The sequence below is a fragment of the Pyrus communis genome, chromosome 14 (assembly GCF_041283825.1).
Source record: "Pyrus communis isolate YQ-2024b chromosome 14, ASM4128382v1, whole genome shotgun sequence".
Lineage (NCBI taxonomy): Eukaryota > Viridiplantae > Streptophyta > Magnoliopsida > Rosales > Rosaceae > Pyrus > Pyrus communis.
The window spans coordinates 3,090,415-3,106,971 of NC_142578.1; the positions used below are offsets into that span (position 1 = coordinate 3,090,415).

Genomic DNA, 16,557 nt, shown 5'->3' on the forward strand with positions numbered 1-16,557 from the left:
TCTAGAGTATAGGAGATTTCGTGATTTTCAACCGTTAGATCTTGGTTTTTGTGTTTTTGTGTTTTTGACTAGAGTTGTAAGTATCCGGTACTCTGAAGCAGCATAGAAAACTCTGACATAAGCCGGGATTAAGCGGGATTAACCGTGAAACTCAAACATCCGGCGTGGCTTGAAACAATTTGAGCATAAGAAGCTCATCTCTTAAGCAGTTCAACACGATGCACAAACTAATAGTTGCTTATCAAACATCAAAAGTCGTCAAAAAGTACTTTCAAGAGAAGTTAGTTGATTTGACAAAAGCTAGAAGGCCTAGCACAATTCAGCACACATACGAGAGGGCATAAGTTGTTCATTTCCCGGACAGAGACCGCTAATTCATCGTCCCGTTTAGACGCTAGTTTGTAGCACAGGCAATGGCCTACACTGTTGGCCTCAAAACTCAATGACCGGTTTCTGTTTCGGATTCAGCTTCTGCTTCGGTTTCATCTTCGGCTTCACCGACGTTTAGCGTTTGGTAGAGGTACTCCTGGGCTTCAGCAAGTGGTGATTCTTTCGCATCAGCTGCGTACAATATCTTCTTTACCGCCACCGACATCTGCATGAAATTGACGATAAGTTGGTTAACCAGATCAGTTAACAACATCCAACATTCATACACGGACGCGTAAACCTGCTAAATCACTCAATTTCAAGAGAGGAAGGGGCAGAGGCAGACAGCACAGGGAGGAGGACGGACGAACGGACGAACGGACGGACTTTTTTCTAGTCAATACTAGCAAGAAATGCCAGCCTAAGAGAAAAGGAAAAAGACATAACCTAGCTCCCTAAGAAAAGAAAACCCAAGTCTAGAGTACTCATAGTCTAAAGATCCATGAACAATTCCTGTATTTTGCTTCAGAAATTATAAAATGTTGCAACGCCCGGCAAATACAAACTTCTTTCGTCAGCTTTAGATGCACCATGAGATTTGAAAAGGAGGCATGATAACGGGGAAAGAAATATACATCGTACGAATACCATGCAAGGACGTGATTGTATACATTGATTACAAAACCATAAGTCATATATGACAAACATGACAGAAATTCATACCGGGATATCCTCCAACTCTGATGTCTGACAAAGAATTTCAATATCCCTTAATTTTGCAAAGTAAAAGTCCCTTTCTTTTTCCAAAAGGTCCACAGAGAGCTTGAGATCTGTAATCTGTAAAACAGAAGTATCGAATGAAAACTATTAGGAATCAGACAGAATTACGAAGCAAGATGAATAATTCCACCGGCAAAGCCAGATACTAGGAGAGGAATGATTTTCTTCGGACAAGGCAAGATACTGATACCTCCTTAGACAAAGCCTGAACTTCTGAAGAATTAGCACCGGCTGCAGGTGCATAAGGTCTCCCTTGCTTTGGTCCTAAAGAAATAAGCATCAAGCAATGAGAAGCACTCTTAGGTCTTAAAAATTAATCAAAAGGAGTAGAAATAAAATTTTCGGTGTTTTGGGGGGGGGGGGGAAGGTGGGGAATCTGACCTGAGGTCTTATTAAGACCAACTGTATCTCCAGAGCCAGGGTTATGTAAATTGCTTGATTGCAGAGATTTTGAGATTTTCTGAGCACCTTTGGGATGCCGATCCTTCCCACCCTTACTCCTTCGCTCCACAGGGTTATAGTTTCTACAAGGAGAAAAAAATGTGAGTAAGAAAAAGGGCATTGATGTAATACCAACAGACACGAACCCAATGCTTTGAAAGGAGAGGAGAATGTTAGAAAAACAAGCATACTCATTCATAATGCCACCATTTATGGAATCACAGTAACGTTTCAGCCATTGCAAGAATTCCAAGTTGTCCAAAGGCCTGCCTTTAACAAGCCTATTGACTTCAAGATGCTGCACAAGTATTGAGATCAGTAAGAATACAAACATCTTGGTTGTTCTTGTTCGAAAGATTACCTCCGTCTGGTTTCCTGACTCACCTATATTAAAGTTTGCAATATCACAAACAATCCCAAGTCATGGAACCATACTGGAATAAAGAATTACAGTAGAGGCACATCTCAATCTTACTCTTTGATCATTAATACCAAAGAATCTCAACACATGTAAATGCTGGCGTTGTCCTAGCAAACTGGTAATGCAGAGTGATATTTGCTTTTTCCTAATAGCCCAAATAATGTTAAGACCAACCAACTCGTAAAGGTACCACAAATGAGTGGGAGACAATTTAGATCAAACAACACCATAGCATGGTATGGACCTACGAAACCTTATGAACAGTTCCAAGACATAAAGAATTCCTTCAATTCATTCCAGCACCTATATCATAAGTTTTCATCTATACAAGATAAAGTATTCCCATATGTGGTGAAGATCAATACAAGCCCTACAAACAGAATTTTGATTTGGATAATTCTTTATTCTAAAAGTGAGTGCATGTATTGGAGGTTTTTGTAAATAACTTTCAAAATAAGGTTATTCCTCAAAAGCCAATTATGAAAAAAAGACGAGGAGTGGAGGAGCATCGTAATGAAAATACCTTCGCAATTTTTAATTTGTTGAATACTTCCTGTAGAACCTTATAATTCTGGATCATATCATATTCTGTTTTCGCATCAAAATTGACCTGCAATAGACCAAATAGAAGGAAATCGAAGGGGGTGCCAGTCCGGCAACAAAACTGTTAATCCCACCACAATGTGCTGATCAAATAAATAAAAGATGCAGAGGCACGCAGATACCTTGTGCATTGGAACAACACCAGGATAGGTCATATCCATCATTTGACATTGTACAGCACCAGATGCAGCCTAGCCACATTTGTTTGCACGGTTAAGATTACAAGAAGTTTAGTGTTCGTTTCAAATGAAGAAAACTTAAAGGACCAAAATCGCACAATGTGACGTATATCCTAGGGAACAAACCAATGAATGCCAATCACAATTTAATTGTCACTGCAAAAGCTGCTTTAGTTCCATCCTTCCATGTTACGATGAGTACAGAACTGCTATAAATTATTCAAAAGGCGAAAATCTGAGTTGAGTTCAAGACAAGGGTTAATGATGTTAAAGATTTCGACGTGTGACCGGGCTCACCCCATACACAGCTCAACCAGAAGCAGTATACTACTTCCTATCACTTAATTTGTGAAACACAAAAGAAACCCACACTGCAGTGTCACCTCTGATCAAATGGGTCAACAAAATTACACAGGTTGCCAACTCCTAAGTAGCACAATTAACAAACTTTCATATTTCAAAGCAGATAAAGCATTCAACTTTCCAATCATAAACACAATAAGTTCAGTTGGGTCATACATTAACTTCCATTTACGAATTAATGCACCCAATTCTAGTGGATAAAAAAAAAAAAAAAAAAAAAAAGGAACCCAGAAAGCATTTCACAAATTGAACAAATGGGTAATGCTCAGACAGACAAACCCAAGATCAAGATCGTTTCTTTTCAACACCGAAATTCTCAAAAATCCCAAAAAAATCACCAAAAAAGGATAGAAAGAGAGAACCTCTTCAATGCGAGAGAGATTCAGCTGAAGGCGATTGTTGATCCACGTCAAAATCTCATTTCTCCCAACAAAGTAAGCACTGTCCATTATCCCAATGTTGGAAGCCATTTTTCTTCCCCCAGATTTTTCCCAATTCTTCCACAATTTTTACAGACCCAGAGACACAGAAAGGAGATAAGAAAATGCCAAAATAGAGTCGGAGAAGAAACAAACCTTGTTTAAGTATTTAAACCGATGAGGATTAGGGTGTAATCGGCATTTCGAGAAAAATAAAATTTCAAACAAAAAATCGAAAAAAAAAAAAAAAAGGAATGTGGAAATTGTGAGAAACTGATGGAAGATGGAAATTGAATGGTGAGATAGAAGAGAGAAAAAGAAACGGAATTGGAAATTTGCACGACTGGCGGGCACTGAAATGAGGGAACTTATTTGATACCCTTGGCAAATCCAAGCGTGCGAAGAGGAGAGAGGGTTTTATTTTGTTTTTATATTAGTTTAGCTTTATCCCTTTTTTTTATTAGCTTATTCCCTTTTATTTTATCTTGTTTTTTTCTAGATTTTTTTATATTTTAGTGGTTGATGAGAATTGTTTATTGTTTGATGCCTCGTGGGATTGATGGTGACTTTTTTCACGAGCATCATTAGTTGTAGAACACCATGGGTAGAAACAGGAGCTGATGTTGAATTCGCAGTAATCAAGTAGTGATCTAATTAGATCGTCTTGTAATTGTCACGTTAATGTCTTCTGTAAAATTTAGTCCCAAAATAGTGTGGTAGGTATGCGAAACAAATGAAAAATGTTGCATGAATTAAAAATCAACATTTTGACATTTGTGTCAGGAATATCAAAATTTTAAACTAAATTTAGTGGTTGATGATTAGATTATTAATTAAATATTGATTAACGTGCTTATTTTTTATTGGTGAAACATCATTTAATTTGTAAATTTGATTTAAATTTTTGATCTCCCTAACATTATTCTATTACTTTTGTAAGTTAATAATCAATAAGGCTGTGTGTATAATTTAAAGTTTTGGGTCTCCATTTGGGGAAAGGATTCTAGCCAAATCTTTTCCTAGGGATCCTAGGGATCTCGTGATCTCGTCCGTTCATCGTATACCGTGCGAATAGAAATCATTTCAAATTTTAAAATTAAATATGAATAATACCTAATGAAAACTGACCGCACGATATACGATGAACAAGTGAGATTACGAAATCCCTAGGAAAGGGTTCCTCTCCTGAGCTTAGGATGAGGATCTTCCTTACCAGCCCATCTAGGCCGTTCAAATTTAATCTAATGGCTTCAAATAAGGGGACCCTCTAAAAGTTATATAATTACGACCGTTGAATTAAGTTTGAACGGTTCAAATTGGCTGATCAGGAGGATCCACATCCTAAGCTCAGAAAACGAACATTTGTCCAAAATTGATGATGGCCTGCAAAAGTGGGAGAGCAAGACAGCAATTGAGATTTTTATTTTACTTGTTATTTAATTGAAAATTGGAATTGGAATTGGCAATTGGGTGGAATTGTTCATTCAAAAGGCATCTCTCCTGTGTGCAAGCAATGCTCGAAAGTAAAGCCTGCCGTCCAATCTGTTTCCCCAACTTTAAGTTTTTCTTATTCTATTTCATTGAAGAAAGAGGCATGCTCCCGGACTGCTTTTACAACGGTTAAAAACGCTCTTAGATGATCAAAACTGTTGCTTATAGTGTTGGTCATAAATAACTACAAGTGTTTCCATTTTCTGAGTGTCTTTTTGGTATTCTCCGAATAGGACAAATCAAGTTGATACAAATAAAGCACAAATAACAAATGTTTCGTACATAAGCAATTCCACACAGACTAACATGGCAAACTAGAAGGAAAAAAACATAACGTCTCGTACTTTTTTAGACAGATTGCATGCACATATATGTATGTAAAATCCATGAAATCCATTGAGAAATGATAGATATTGTGGGTGCCTTGGATATCATGTTAAACAACACACACACACACGTTTCCACAGTTGCAAGTTTTGCAAACTTTATAGCTTTCGTCGGTTTCACCTATCTTTCATATTATGAATGGATAGCGTTAATTACGCACTTTTTTTTTTATTACCTTTTATACGCTTTTGTTAATTTGAGATCATTGATTTTCTTCAATTCATTCGATCTGACGGGAAAATTGAGAAAAACGGGTGGAAAGAGACAACCTTCCCCTTCTTTATGGGTTGAGGACCTTGGGGTATAAAAATAAATAAAAAATAAAAAAATAATAAAAATAAAAAAAGGTAAATTGCCATTGACCCCTTGAGTTATCACGTAAGTTGAAATTGACCTCCGAAATTAAAATTATCCATTTTATCATCGATTGAGTAAAATTAAAAGAAATGTGGACAAATTTAGGATTGTTATTGATGGGGCTAAAAATGGTTTATACCAACTAAAAATTCTTTCAACTAGGTTTGGCGGAAAAACTAAAATGTACTTATAGAAGCCTTTGGTAAAGCAGCAAAGAAGCATTCACAAGAATCCACAACTACATTCAACGTGCTCCTAATAAAAGCAGTTCTAACACAAGTGCTTACCCCAAAAGCAGTTCCAAACGAGAGATTGATGAATTCTAATGGGTTGGGCATAACAAAAAAGCTGGGTTTGGTCTGTAGGCCCAAAAGTAGAAATGGATCGTCTTATAAAATATGGATCAATCCATCTAACGAAAGCAAGCAATTTGATATCACTCGAAGCCAGTCTTGCTCTCTTAAGATCCTCATTCTGAGTATTTATAAGGATCCAATGCATATTAGCTACAAGCTTATATTAATTTAGACTCAAAAGTTTAAAATAGTTGACGCTAGGTTAGCCAGCCAACAACTTCACTAGGGTTTTTGAGCTTCACTTTCTTTATAGACAGAGCTTAGAAAATTAGGTTTTATTTCCAACGAAGCACCAGGACGACTGGCATCGTCGGAGCACAGCCATGTTTCACGTCTCCTTCTACCGAAACTGTAATCCCTCTCGCTTTCTCTGATGTTTAATCCCACATATACAGACATATATACGCGCACGCGCGCGCGTGTATGTGTGTGTGTGTGTGTATATATATATATTCTCTGATACTTATTATATCGAGATCATTGAGAAACTTTTGCTGTTCCTGACGTGGGATTTACATTTTCAGGGTTAAATGATTTACATTTCAAAGTCTGTGACTTTACATTGTTCGATGACAATTTTTTTATTTTTATAACGGAATTTAAAGGTACATCTCCTGTGGTTAGTGTTTGGTTCTGAATTTATAATGGTAAACTATGAAAAAGTTTTCTGAATTGTGAAAATTTTAGATGGCAAGACGTTTAAGAAGCCGCGCGCCCCTACGAGAAGGAACGGTTGGATGCTGAGCTGAAGCTCGTGGGTGAGTTCGGGCTTCGGTCCAAGAGAGAGCTGTGGGGGGTTCAGCATCCCTGAGCCGTATCCGAAACAATGCCAGGCAGCTTCTGACCCTTGATGAGAAGAACCCTCGTCGGATTTTTGAGGGTGAGGCTCTCCTCAGGAGGATGAACCGGTGTAAGCTTTTGGACGAGGGGCAGAACAAGCTCGATTATGTCTTGGCTTTGGATGTCGAGAACTTCCTCGAACGCCGCCTGCAGACGATTGTGTTCAAGACTGGTATGGCGAAGTCCATCCATCATGCTCGTGTGCTCATCAGGCAGAGGCATATCAGGTAAACTTATTTCTTATGGTGCTTTTATTTGATTTAGTGCTATTGGTCTAAAATCACTGAAGCAATGTGATAATATGATCAATCTCAAGTGAATGCGTAATGTCCGGGAAAATACGGATATTTTAGTGCATCACGCTTACGAATTTACATTTCATGTGATGGTATTAATTCTACTGAAAGGTGTTCTATTTGCTCGTACTTCATGTTTGATCTAGAAACAAATGGAAGTACTTGATAAATGGTTTGTTATTATACCAACAATTTGTCGTGCCGGATTGTTGATTTTTCAGAGAAAGGAAAAACTTGGAGCTAATTATGTTATAGAGTTGAACGGAGGAGTCTATCGTTTTGATGATTCGATATCTGTTGTACTTCATGTTTTATTTCGATTTCTGGTAGTAGAGAAGATGCTCTAGTGATTGAATGGATCACATTGTTTACATATTATATAACACCAACCATTGTTTCGGTTGCTTGAGCTGCAAGGTGAACATTCATCCTCACTATGCCTTGTTTTTTTATTGTGGACAGAGTTGGGAGGCAAGTGGTGAACATTCCCTCATTCCTGGTGAGATGTGACTCCGAGAAGCACGTCGATTTCTCGCTTACAAGCCCGTTAGGCGGCGGACGCCCTGGCAGAGTGAAGCGAAGGAACACGAAGGCGGTTGCTGGCGGAGACGCAGACGAAGAGGATGAAGATTGAATAACACCAGTGACCACCCTCGCAATCGCCACCGTCATCCACCACTCCACTACCGAGTCACCCGCCGAGTCCCAACCCCAATCTCTCTCCAAATAGGCCGAGTCTACCATCAAAACCGTCTGCAACGTAACTCGGTACCCCGCCTCGTGCTTTACCTCCATATCCGCCCCCAACCGCTCTCCAAATCCGGACCCAGAAGCCATTTTCAAGGTCTCCCTCGAAATCTCCGCTGCCGAGCTCACCCGCCTCTCGGCGCTGTTCATGACCGTGAACTCCGATGTGGCGACCCAGGACTGCGTTTCTCAGCTGGGGGAAGCGATGAACCGAGTCAACGACTCGGCGTCGGCGATGAGGGTGGGCCCGGGAGAGAAGGCGTTGACCGGAGATAAAGTCAGCGACATACAGACGTGGATAAGCAGCGCGGTGACGGATCAGGAGACGTGCTTGGATGGTTTGGAGGAGACGGGATCGACGGCTGTGGATGCGGTGAAGCGAGATGAAGAAGTCAATGGGTACAGCAGGGCAATTGTGGCCAACTTTAAGGGAATTCTATTATTCTAGACAAGTTCAATACTCCCCTGCACTAATTATTTTTAAATTAAACAACTGTTATCAGAACTTCAAAAATCTCGTTCTACATTGTAATATTTTTTTTCAATTATAAAATTTTTAGAGTACAAAATGAGATTTTTAGAATGCCAATAACAATTCTCTAAAGTAATTGTATAAACAAAAAAAAAATTGAGAGGTGTTAAGTGTTTTTCATTTGATTTTTCTTCTTCAATTATAAATGAAGTTTTTTTGTTGTATGATTTGTGTTTTTCATTTATTGATATATTTGCACTTGCTCAGTTGTGAAATTTGAACGTATGTATGAACAAAATGTAAATATTTAGATCCAACGGTCTGATGATATTCTTCTTCGCTTAGAAGCGAGAGATCTTAGGTTCGAATATCGTGGATGTCGAATTCGATACCAAATTAGACCACCCATTATGTAGATTAGCCAAACTCTCCCTCCATGTACTAAAAAAAACAAAAACAAAAACAAAAACCTCTTTTGGAATTAATTTTGATATAAGTGGTTAATAATCTTATGCTTTTAATAAGGTAGGTTCTCTCCGTTGCGGGATTGGGAGTCGTAGTGTGACTGCTACTTGTATTTCTCTTTGCTGGTTTCAATAAATTACTATCTTCTCAAAAAGGAAGATTATATTCACACATCCCAAATTACTTCTATTACACCTTTTTAATTTTTTAATATTTTTCTATCAAGTGTTAGTGGTGTGTAGAAAATATTAAAAATTAAAAATGTGTGAGAGAAGTAATTTGAGGTGTGTGAATATAATCTCTCCCCAAAAAAGGGTTTCTATTCCTATTGTGTGAGCTGTCACTCTTTGTGATGACTTAAGTTTGTTATTCTGAAAAAAAAAAATACCAAGATATTTGGGTGGAAACGGGATTCTAAGGTCATTTCCAACCGAAGGGTCCAGAGGGCCAGAGGACCGAATTGCCTGAAAACCGTCTCCAACCAAGGGTTAAGCCAAAGGGCTCGTGGTCCCCACGAAATCTGAAAGGGGCAAAGGGCCAATTGGTTGGGCCAAAATTTTGATTATCCTATCGGATTTCCTGTTGAATATAACTGACAGTAATAGTACTTATTCCTGTCGGATATAACCAACAGGAATGGTTGCCAAAATTTGAAATTCAACGGCTAGTTACTGTTGGATTCAAATGGTTTTTTTTTGGGCCAAATTTTTGTTTATGAAATTTAAAAATTCCTTTTTTTATTTTCAAGCAATACCGAAGTCATTCCTACATCATTTCTCACATAATTTTCACCATTCCATACTATCTCACTTCATTCTATTTCAATTCTTCACATTATATTTTCTTACCTCTTCCAATAATCTTTCCTTCAATTTTTTTCAATAACATTAAATAACATTAAACAATATCAAACTACATTAAATAACATTACACAATATAAAAATTATACAACATAAAAAATAAAATAAAAACATTGCATATGGCCCTCAGTTGGAGACGGTTTTTTTGTGACATGGCTAAAATGAGCCCTATGGCCTTTTGGCCCTTGGTTGGAGATAGAGGCAAATATGACATGTACTATTCATTAAAATATTAATATCTTGGAGGGCCAGATGACTAAAACGAGCCATCTGGCCAGCCCTCGGTTAGAGATGGCCTAAGTTGGTGATTAACGATGTCACAAATATATGTAAAACTTAAGAAGACTTTGACGTCAATGAGAGCAACTCCACCCCTAAAAAAAAGCGCTAGCATCCAGCCCATTTAATCTACTTAGTGAATAATAGTAGACCTCAATGAATAGTAATAGGCCAAATGCATCTCCACTCCTAAAAAATGTGTTGGCACAAAGTATAAAAAATGCCTGGTACAAAGTATAAAAATGCGCGCAGCACAAACGATCTCCACCCTACAAAATGCGCTGGCACCCAGCCCATTTAAAATATTATTAATTTTTTTATAAAATAATAAAGAAATTACACAAAGTACTAATAAGAAATAAGAAATTACATCTATTAATAAAAATAAATAAGAAATTACATAAAGTACTAAAAATAAAGACGACATTACATAAAGTACTGAGAATTAAGACGAAATTAAATAAAATACTACAAATAAATACGAAATTATACAAAGCTTGTGGAGCTAGGATCTGTGTAGCTAGAACCCCCTCGACTTGTTTCCACATCTCTTGCACGCCTCCTTCGCACCACGTCTCTTTTTTCCGAAGTACAAAAATATTTTGAATTCGGAGACAATCCTACTAGAGGCTTGTTCATAATGTCACGATCTGCTTGAGCCATCATTTCTTCTCTAAGCATCTTATTTTCTCAATTAAGTGCTTCTCTAATCATCTCGTTCTCTCGATTAAGTATTTCTCTTTGTCTCTCAGTCACCGCATCACGTCTCTCAGTAACTGCTAATATTGCTACCATAGCAGCATCTTTTTCTTCATCTCTAGCTGCTTCTTGCACCATGTTCAATTCACCTTGGCTAGCAAGTTCGTCCATATATTTAGTGTAGTCATTTTTGGAAGAACTACCTTTTTTCTTTGACGAGTCGGTTGGGTCTCTGGCACTTCTTCAGACGTCATTTCTGTCTCTTCAAATATGTCACCTTCTTGTTCGGCTGTGTCTGCCTCTGGCGAACTATGTAGACCCATGCCGTGCATGACAACTTCTAGACCGGTTGCCACAATTCTATATCTGGGGCAATCTTTGACAATTTACCAACATACCCATTTGCTAAATGATTTGTTGTGGTTCTTCAAATTGTAGAATGCTTGTGCTTGTAGTGTCTATAAATGTGGGATAAGACAGTATTATAAAATGCAGGTGTAACACAAATAAATAAATTAAAATATTGATGCGGGTGGAATACATATAAATAAATAAAATATTATCACCTGATATGCTAAACTTATCCCATTACACAGATTATCGGAAACATGAGAGAGGGCGTTTTTCCAACAAGTAAAGGATGCGTTGATTTTTTTCCAATGACCTTGACTACTTCTGGCGTCTTTTCCATGTACATCACAAAACCCTTTCGTACTTTTACTCCACATTTCTCGCTTGTCCATCTCATTACTCGTAATCGAGTCATGAGTAGTGTGAACCCAGCATTCACACAACGTAACATCTTCAATGAGCTTCCACGTAATCATTTTTTTCTCTCAAAAATTATATGAAAGCTTTGGTAGAAAGTGTTGACAATATTGAAATGTGGTGTAAGGTGGAAGATGAGGGTTAGGTATTTATAGAAAAAATAAATAAAATATTTATATTTTTATGTATTTTTTTAACAATTTTTAATTAATTTTTTATAAATTTTAATTTAGTTAATTAATCTAGACCGTTGGATTTGAAAAAGATTCAAATCCAACAGCCTAAACGTTGACACGTGGCCAACGGTCATAATTCTGACCGTTGTGTTTTTTTTTTTTTAAATTTTTGGAGGGAAAAATGTGGATCGTTGATCTCTGGATCGGACAGTTCAGATCAAGCCACGTCACTAGCTATTGGATGTCAAATTCAAAATTTTTTGACTGTTGGAAATCCAACGGCCTAGAAACGAACACGTAGCCTCCCCATCTGATCCCTAAGTGCGCTTATATTGGCGGGCCACCTCTACCTTTTGTTATTGGGACGCGCAGCCACACGAGCGTGTATTGCACGTGTCTGGCGCAAAAAAAAATTGAACTGGCCTGCGACGTCACGCTGGCGTCAGCATGACGTCAAGTGGACCGTCCCATAGCTCAGTCCATTTTGGACTAGCTTGGAGACCAGCTTGGGCTGGGTGCCGTCTTATCCACTAGGCTGGAGCGAATTGCCTTGGTGCCAGGCTAAAAAGTCCCCGATGGACTTACTCTGAAGGAACACTAAAATTTTAGTTTATATACAACTTATTACCAGTTTAATGTTCCAACTGTATTTTAATTTTAAAATTTTTAACATTTGTACCAAATTATGGAGTTATCTAACAGTAATAACCAGACTATACCATTTCAACTTTATACTCCCCTGATTGAAACAGGTTCAGATCCATTTTAGCGACAACACAACATGGTGATTGCTTTCATTTTCTTGTTTTCACTCCAAATCATTGAATGATTGATTTATAATACTATATATTGTAAATCCAAGACATTGCTTCTGGTCAGTATATTGCAGCAAATCACGATATATGTGGGACCAAAAATTATTTTAATATTTAGTTTGGAGCTAGATCAATGACTAGACACCATTTTAACAACACAAAAGATATCAGAAGGTACACTGAGGATTACAAACATATATATATATATATGCATTCCTCATATATATATAATCTCTCACTGGTTGGATAGTCCAACCAAAACTTATTTCATGTAATTAAAATTGCAAGCCCAGGGAGAGAGAGAGAGAGAGAGAGAGAGATTATTAATGCTGCAAAAGTCTTCTAATAAGCTCTTCATCAACATCAGAGATGTCTGCAGAATCCAGGAGTTGAGATATTCTTTGGCTCAGATCTTCCACCTCCCTATGCAGCCTCTTTATGTAACTGCAAGTTTCTTCCAAAATGCTCGATGCCGATACCTGCGTAAAATTTGAAGCCATCAGAATACCATTTGTGATAAAAACCCTAAATATAGAAAACTCGCAATAGTTTGCTTTAGTTACAAATGCATGCATGACTATCTCCCTAAGCGTGTACCGGAGCATTACGCGTATGATGAAGCTGAGGAAGAAGAGGTTGTAATTTTGAGATGAGCTCCTTAATCTCATCATCTGAGGGTTTAGAAGTTCTTGATGATGATGATGATGATCTTCTGCTTGACATGGCTGGTTGAAGAAGCACTTTTGCTTATTTTCTGCTTATAGCTTTTAGCTTCTTTACACTATCAAATGGTTGGAGGGATGTTTTAAGTACGAGGCCAAAGCTGCTTAAAAAGAGAGTGGGAAAGCAAGGTGGAGACACAAATCTTTTTAGTATGGGAAAGCGAGGTCGAGACACAAATCCAAATCTTATTAGTAAGAATAAGCCAAGGTTCTAAAAACCACTAGTGCTAGTCGAGCAGCATACAAGAGCCTAGACATTTTTTTATTTTTATTTTATTTATTATATAATAATAAAAACATATAAATAAGTGACTGCAATTGATTGAATAGAGGCTTCACCAATAACCTAAACTCCTAAGCTCTACCCGGAGCGCCCGACCTTTGCCTAGCGCCTATTGTGACATCCCACATCGTCCAGGAGAGTGATCCTTATAGTTATATGTATATTCTCATCCCTACCTAGCACGAGGCCTTTTGGGAGTTCACTGGCTTCGGGTTCCGTATGAACTCCGAAGTTAAGCGAGTAGCGCACGATAGCACTCCCAGGATGGGTGACCCATTGGGAAGTTCTCGTGTGAGTTCCCAAAAACAAAACCGTGAGGGCGTGGTCGGGGCCCAAAGCGGACAATATCGTGCTACGGTGGTGGTGCGGACCCGGGAAGTGGTCCCCCCTGGGTCGGGATGTGACAATTCACCCCCCTTAGGGGACCGACATCCTCGTCAGCACACACGCGGCCAGGGTTAGGCTCTGATACCAAATTGTCACATCCCGGCCCGGGCGGGACCACTTCCCGGGCCCAACTCCACCATATCACGATATTGTCCGCTTTGGGCCCCATCCTAGGAATGCTCTCGCGTGAGTTCCCAAAAACAAAACCGTGAGGGTGTGCTGGGGGCCCAAAGCGGACAATATCGTGCTACGGTGGAGTCAAGCCCGGGAAGTGGTCCCACCCGGGTCGGGATGTGACAATTTGGTATTATAGCCTAACCCTGGTCGCGTGTGTGCCGACGAGGACGTCGGGCCCCTAAGGGTGGTGGATTGTGACATCTCACATCGCCTAGGGGAATAATCCTTATATGTATATTTTCATCCCTACCTAGCATGAGGCCTTTTGGGAGCTCACTAGCTTCGGGTTCCATCGGAACTTCGAAGTTAAGCGAGTAGCGCGCGAGAGCATTCCCAGGATGGGTGACCCACTGGGAAGTTCTTGTGTAAGTTCCCAGAAACAAAACCGTGAGGGCGTGGTCGGGGCCAAAAGCGGACAATATCGTGCTATGGTGGAGTTGGGCCCGGGAAGTGGTCCCACCCAGGCCAGGATGTGACAATTATTGTGACATCCCACATCGCCGAGGGGAGTGATCCTTATATGTATATTCTCATCCCTACCTAGCACGAGGCCTTTTGGGAGCTCACTGGCTTCGGGTTCCGTAGGAACTTCGAAGTTAAGCGAGTGGCGCATAAGAGCACACCCAGGATGGGTGACCCATTGGGAAGTTCTCGTGTGAGTTCCCAGAAACAAAACCGTGAGGGCGTGGTCGGGGCCCAAAGCGGACAATATCGTGCTACGGTGATGGAGTGGGCCTGGGAAGTGGTCCCCCCCGGGCGGGGATGTGACACCTATGCCTCGCCAGGGCTGTCTCGGGGGCCAAGTACGCAATTTATAAAAGGTCCATCTTTAATTAGATAGTTTTCCAGACAAAATAGGACAATGATTGATGTTAGAAAGTAATAACTTAAATCAAAACAAATTTTAGGACTCATTGATTATAAGTTTATAAATGTTATTAAATAATAAGTAAAAAGAGCTACAAACATAACATTCACTAAATAATCAAAAGCAGTTCAATTTTAAACAAACAAGCAAGAAAAAAAAACTTCAAAAACTCCAACTTCAAAGTTTCACTTGAATATATAATCAAATTAAAGAAAAAAATTATTTTTAAGATGTTGTTATTAGCACTCCAAATTTTTATATTTAAAAAAAATGAGTTTACACTTATGAAAATGCACAATGACATTTTAAGTGCTAATACAAGCAACATTTTTGTAATATATAGCATTATTACATTTACATATAAATATTATATGATTAGAGCTTTTTTAAATTTAGAGCCCTGTGATTGCACTTTCGTTCCCCTAAAGCCGTCATTGGACCCGCATCAGCTGCTTTTTAGAACCGTGAGAATAAGACACCAACGATGTTGGTATGTCGTTGAGGCCCCATTTGAACAACATTTTGGCACTACAAGGTTGTCATTTCTTGGTTAAAAAGAATCATCAAAATGTTATCTAGTATTACGGTCTAATGATATTCTACTTCAATTATAGGTAAAAGATTTTATGTTCGATTCTCACTAAATGCGAATTTGAACCGCATTATTTATAACCAATTGTAAAACTTAACCTATTTCCCCACCTCTTTAGTATAAAAAATATCGTTTGCTAAAAAAAAAAAAATCACCATCAAAATAGCAGGTTTTTAATTAGGGCATCGCATCTAATCCCATTTGGACAAGTGGCCTATTAGTTTGTTAATCACCCTGTTTAATGTTAGATGTTACATACTACCAAAAGATACTTTGTGATTAAGGTCGATGGGGTTTCTTAATTTGTTTCATGCATTGCCTTTCTATCTTTAATTATTATTATTTTTGTTTTTTTTTCTTTTCGGATTCTTGCTCCTCTCTTGTCTACTGAAAACACTTTGTATAATTTGGTTTTGAAGGTGGGAAATATTGTGGAAAAAACGCTTATGAAATGAGTGAGTTGGTTAAACATCACAGTACTGTGACGCTCTTCATGTTTTTATTTCAGGAAAAACAAAAACATAGAAAAATAAAAAAGGTGGTAAACTAAAAATGTATGTTGAGTCTTACACTAATTGGGAGACCAATAATTTTAAAGGATAGTGCCCTCTATCTAGCTAAGTAATAACTAATATGAAAGCAAAGTTTGGTAGACATGATTAATTTCTTGTTGTAAACATGTCACGTTGGGCGGTTGAACATTATACTTAAGCATTCACGTAAAAATTGCAGTCTCCGCCACTTCCTCCGTGCTGCTAAATGATAATAATATCTCGAGAAATATGATCGAGCCAACTAATCGTAGTAGCTGAGTTATTGTTATTAAATAGTGCAACATTGTAGCAAATCTTATTCGCTAGCCCAAACAAGCCTGTATGATTGGCTATGTTTTTTCTCTCTCTATTATTATGATTATTGATATGAGTAATTTCTTTTAACTTAGGA

At 38.4% G+C, this 16,557-nt stretch overlaps 1 protein-coding gene and 2 pseudogenes across 2 annotated transcripts; 2 read left to right on the forward strand and 1 right to left on the reverse strand.

Moving 5' to 3' along the window:
* Positions 1 to 165: 165 nt before the first annotated feature.
* Positions 166 to 4,026, reverse strand: LOC137712592 (microtubule-associated protein RP/EB family member 1A). Of its 2 annotated transcripts, none has more exons than XM_068451690.2 (8): positions 3,519 to 4,026; positions 2,737 to 2,805; positions 2,535 to 2,621; positions 1,782 to 1,888; positions 1,531 to 1,673; positions 1,340 to 1,413; positions 1,093 to 1,206; positions 166 to 595 (listed from the first exon to the last, which is right to left on the reverse strand). In XM_068451690.2, exons 1-8 carry the CDS (start codon positions 3,624 to 3,626, stop codon positions 440 to 442), a joined length of 858 nt encoding a protein of 285 aa, XP_068307791.2. In that variant the 5' UTR covers positions 3,627 to 4,026; the 3' UTR covers positions 166 to 439. The 2 variants fall into 2 exon arrangements, with proteins under 2 accessions (XP_068307791.2, XP_088540242.1); XM_088684116.1 differs by lacking the exon at positions 3,519 to 4,026 and adding an exon at positions 2,920 to 2,999.
* A 3,040-nt stretch (positions 4,027 to 7,066) lies between these two features.
* On the forward strand, positions 7,067 to 7,936 carry LOC148691087 (small ribosomal subunit protein uS4y pseudogene; annotated as a pseudogene).
* On the forward strand, positions 7,937 to 8,745 carry LOC148691088 (pectinesterase 3-like; annotated as a pseudogene).
* Positions 8,746 to 16,557: the final 7,812 nt, after the last annotated feature.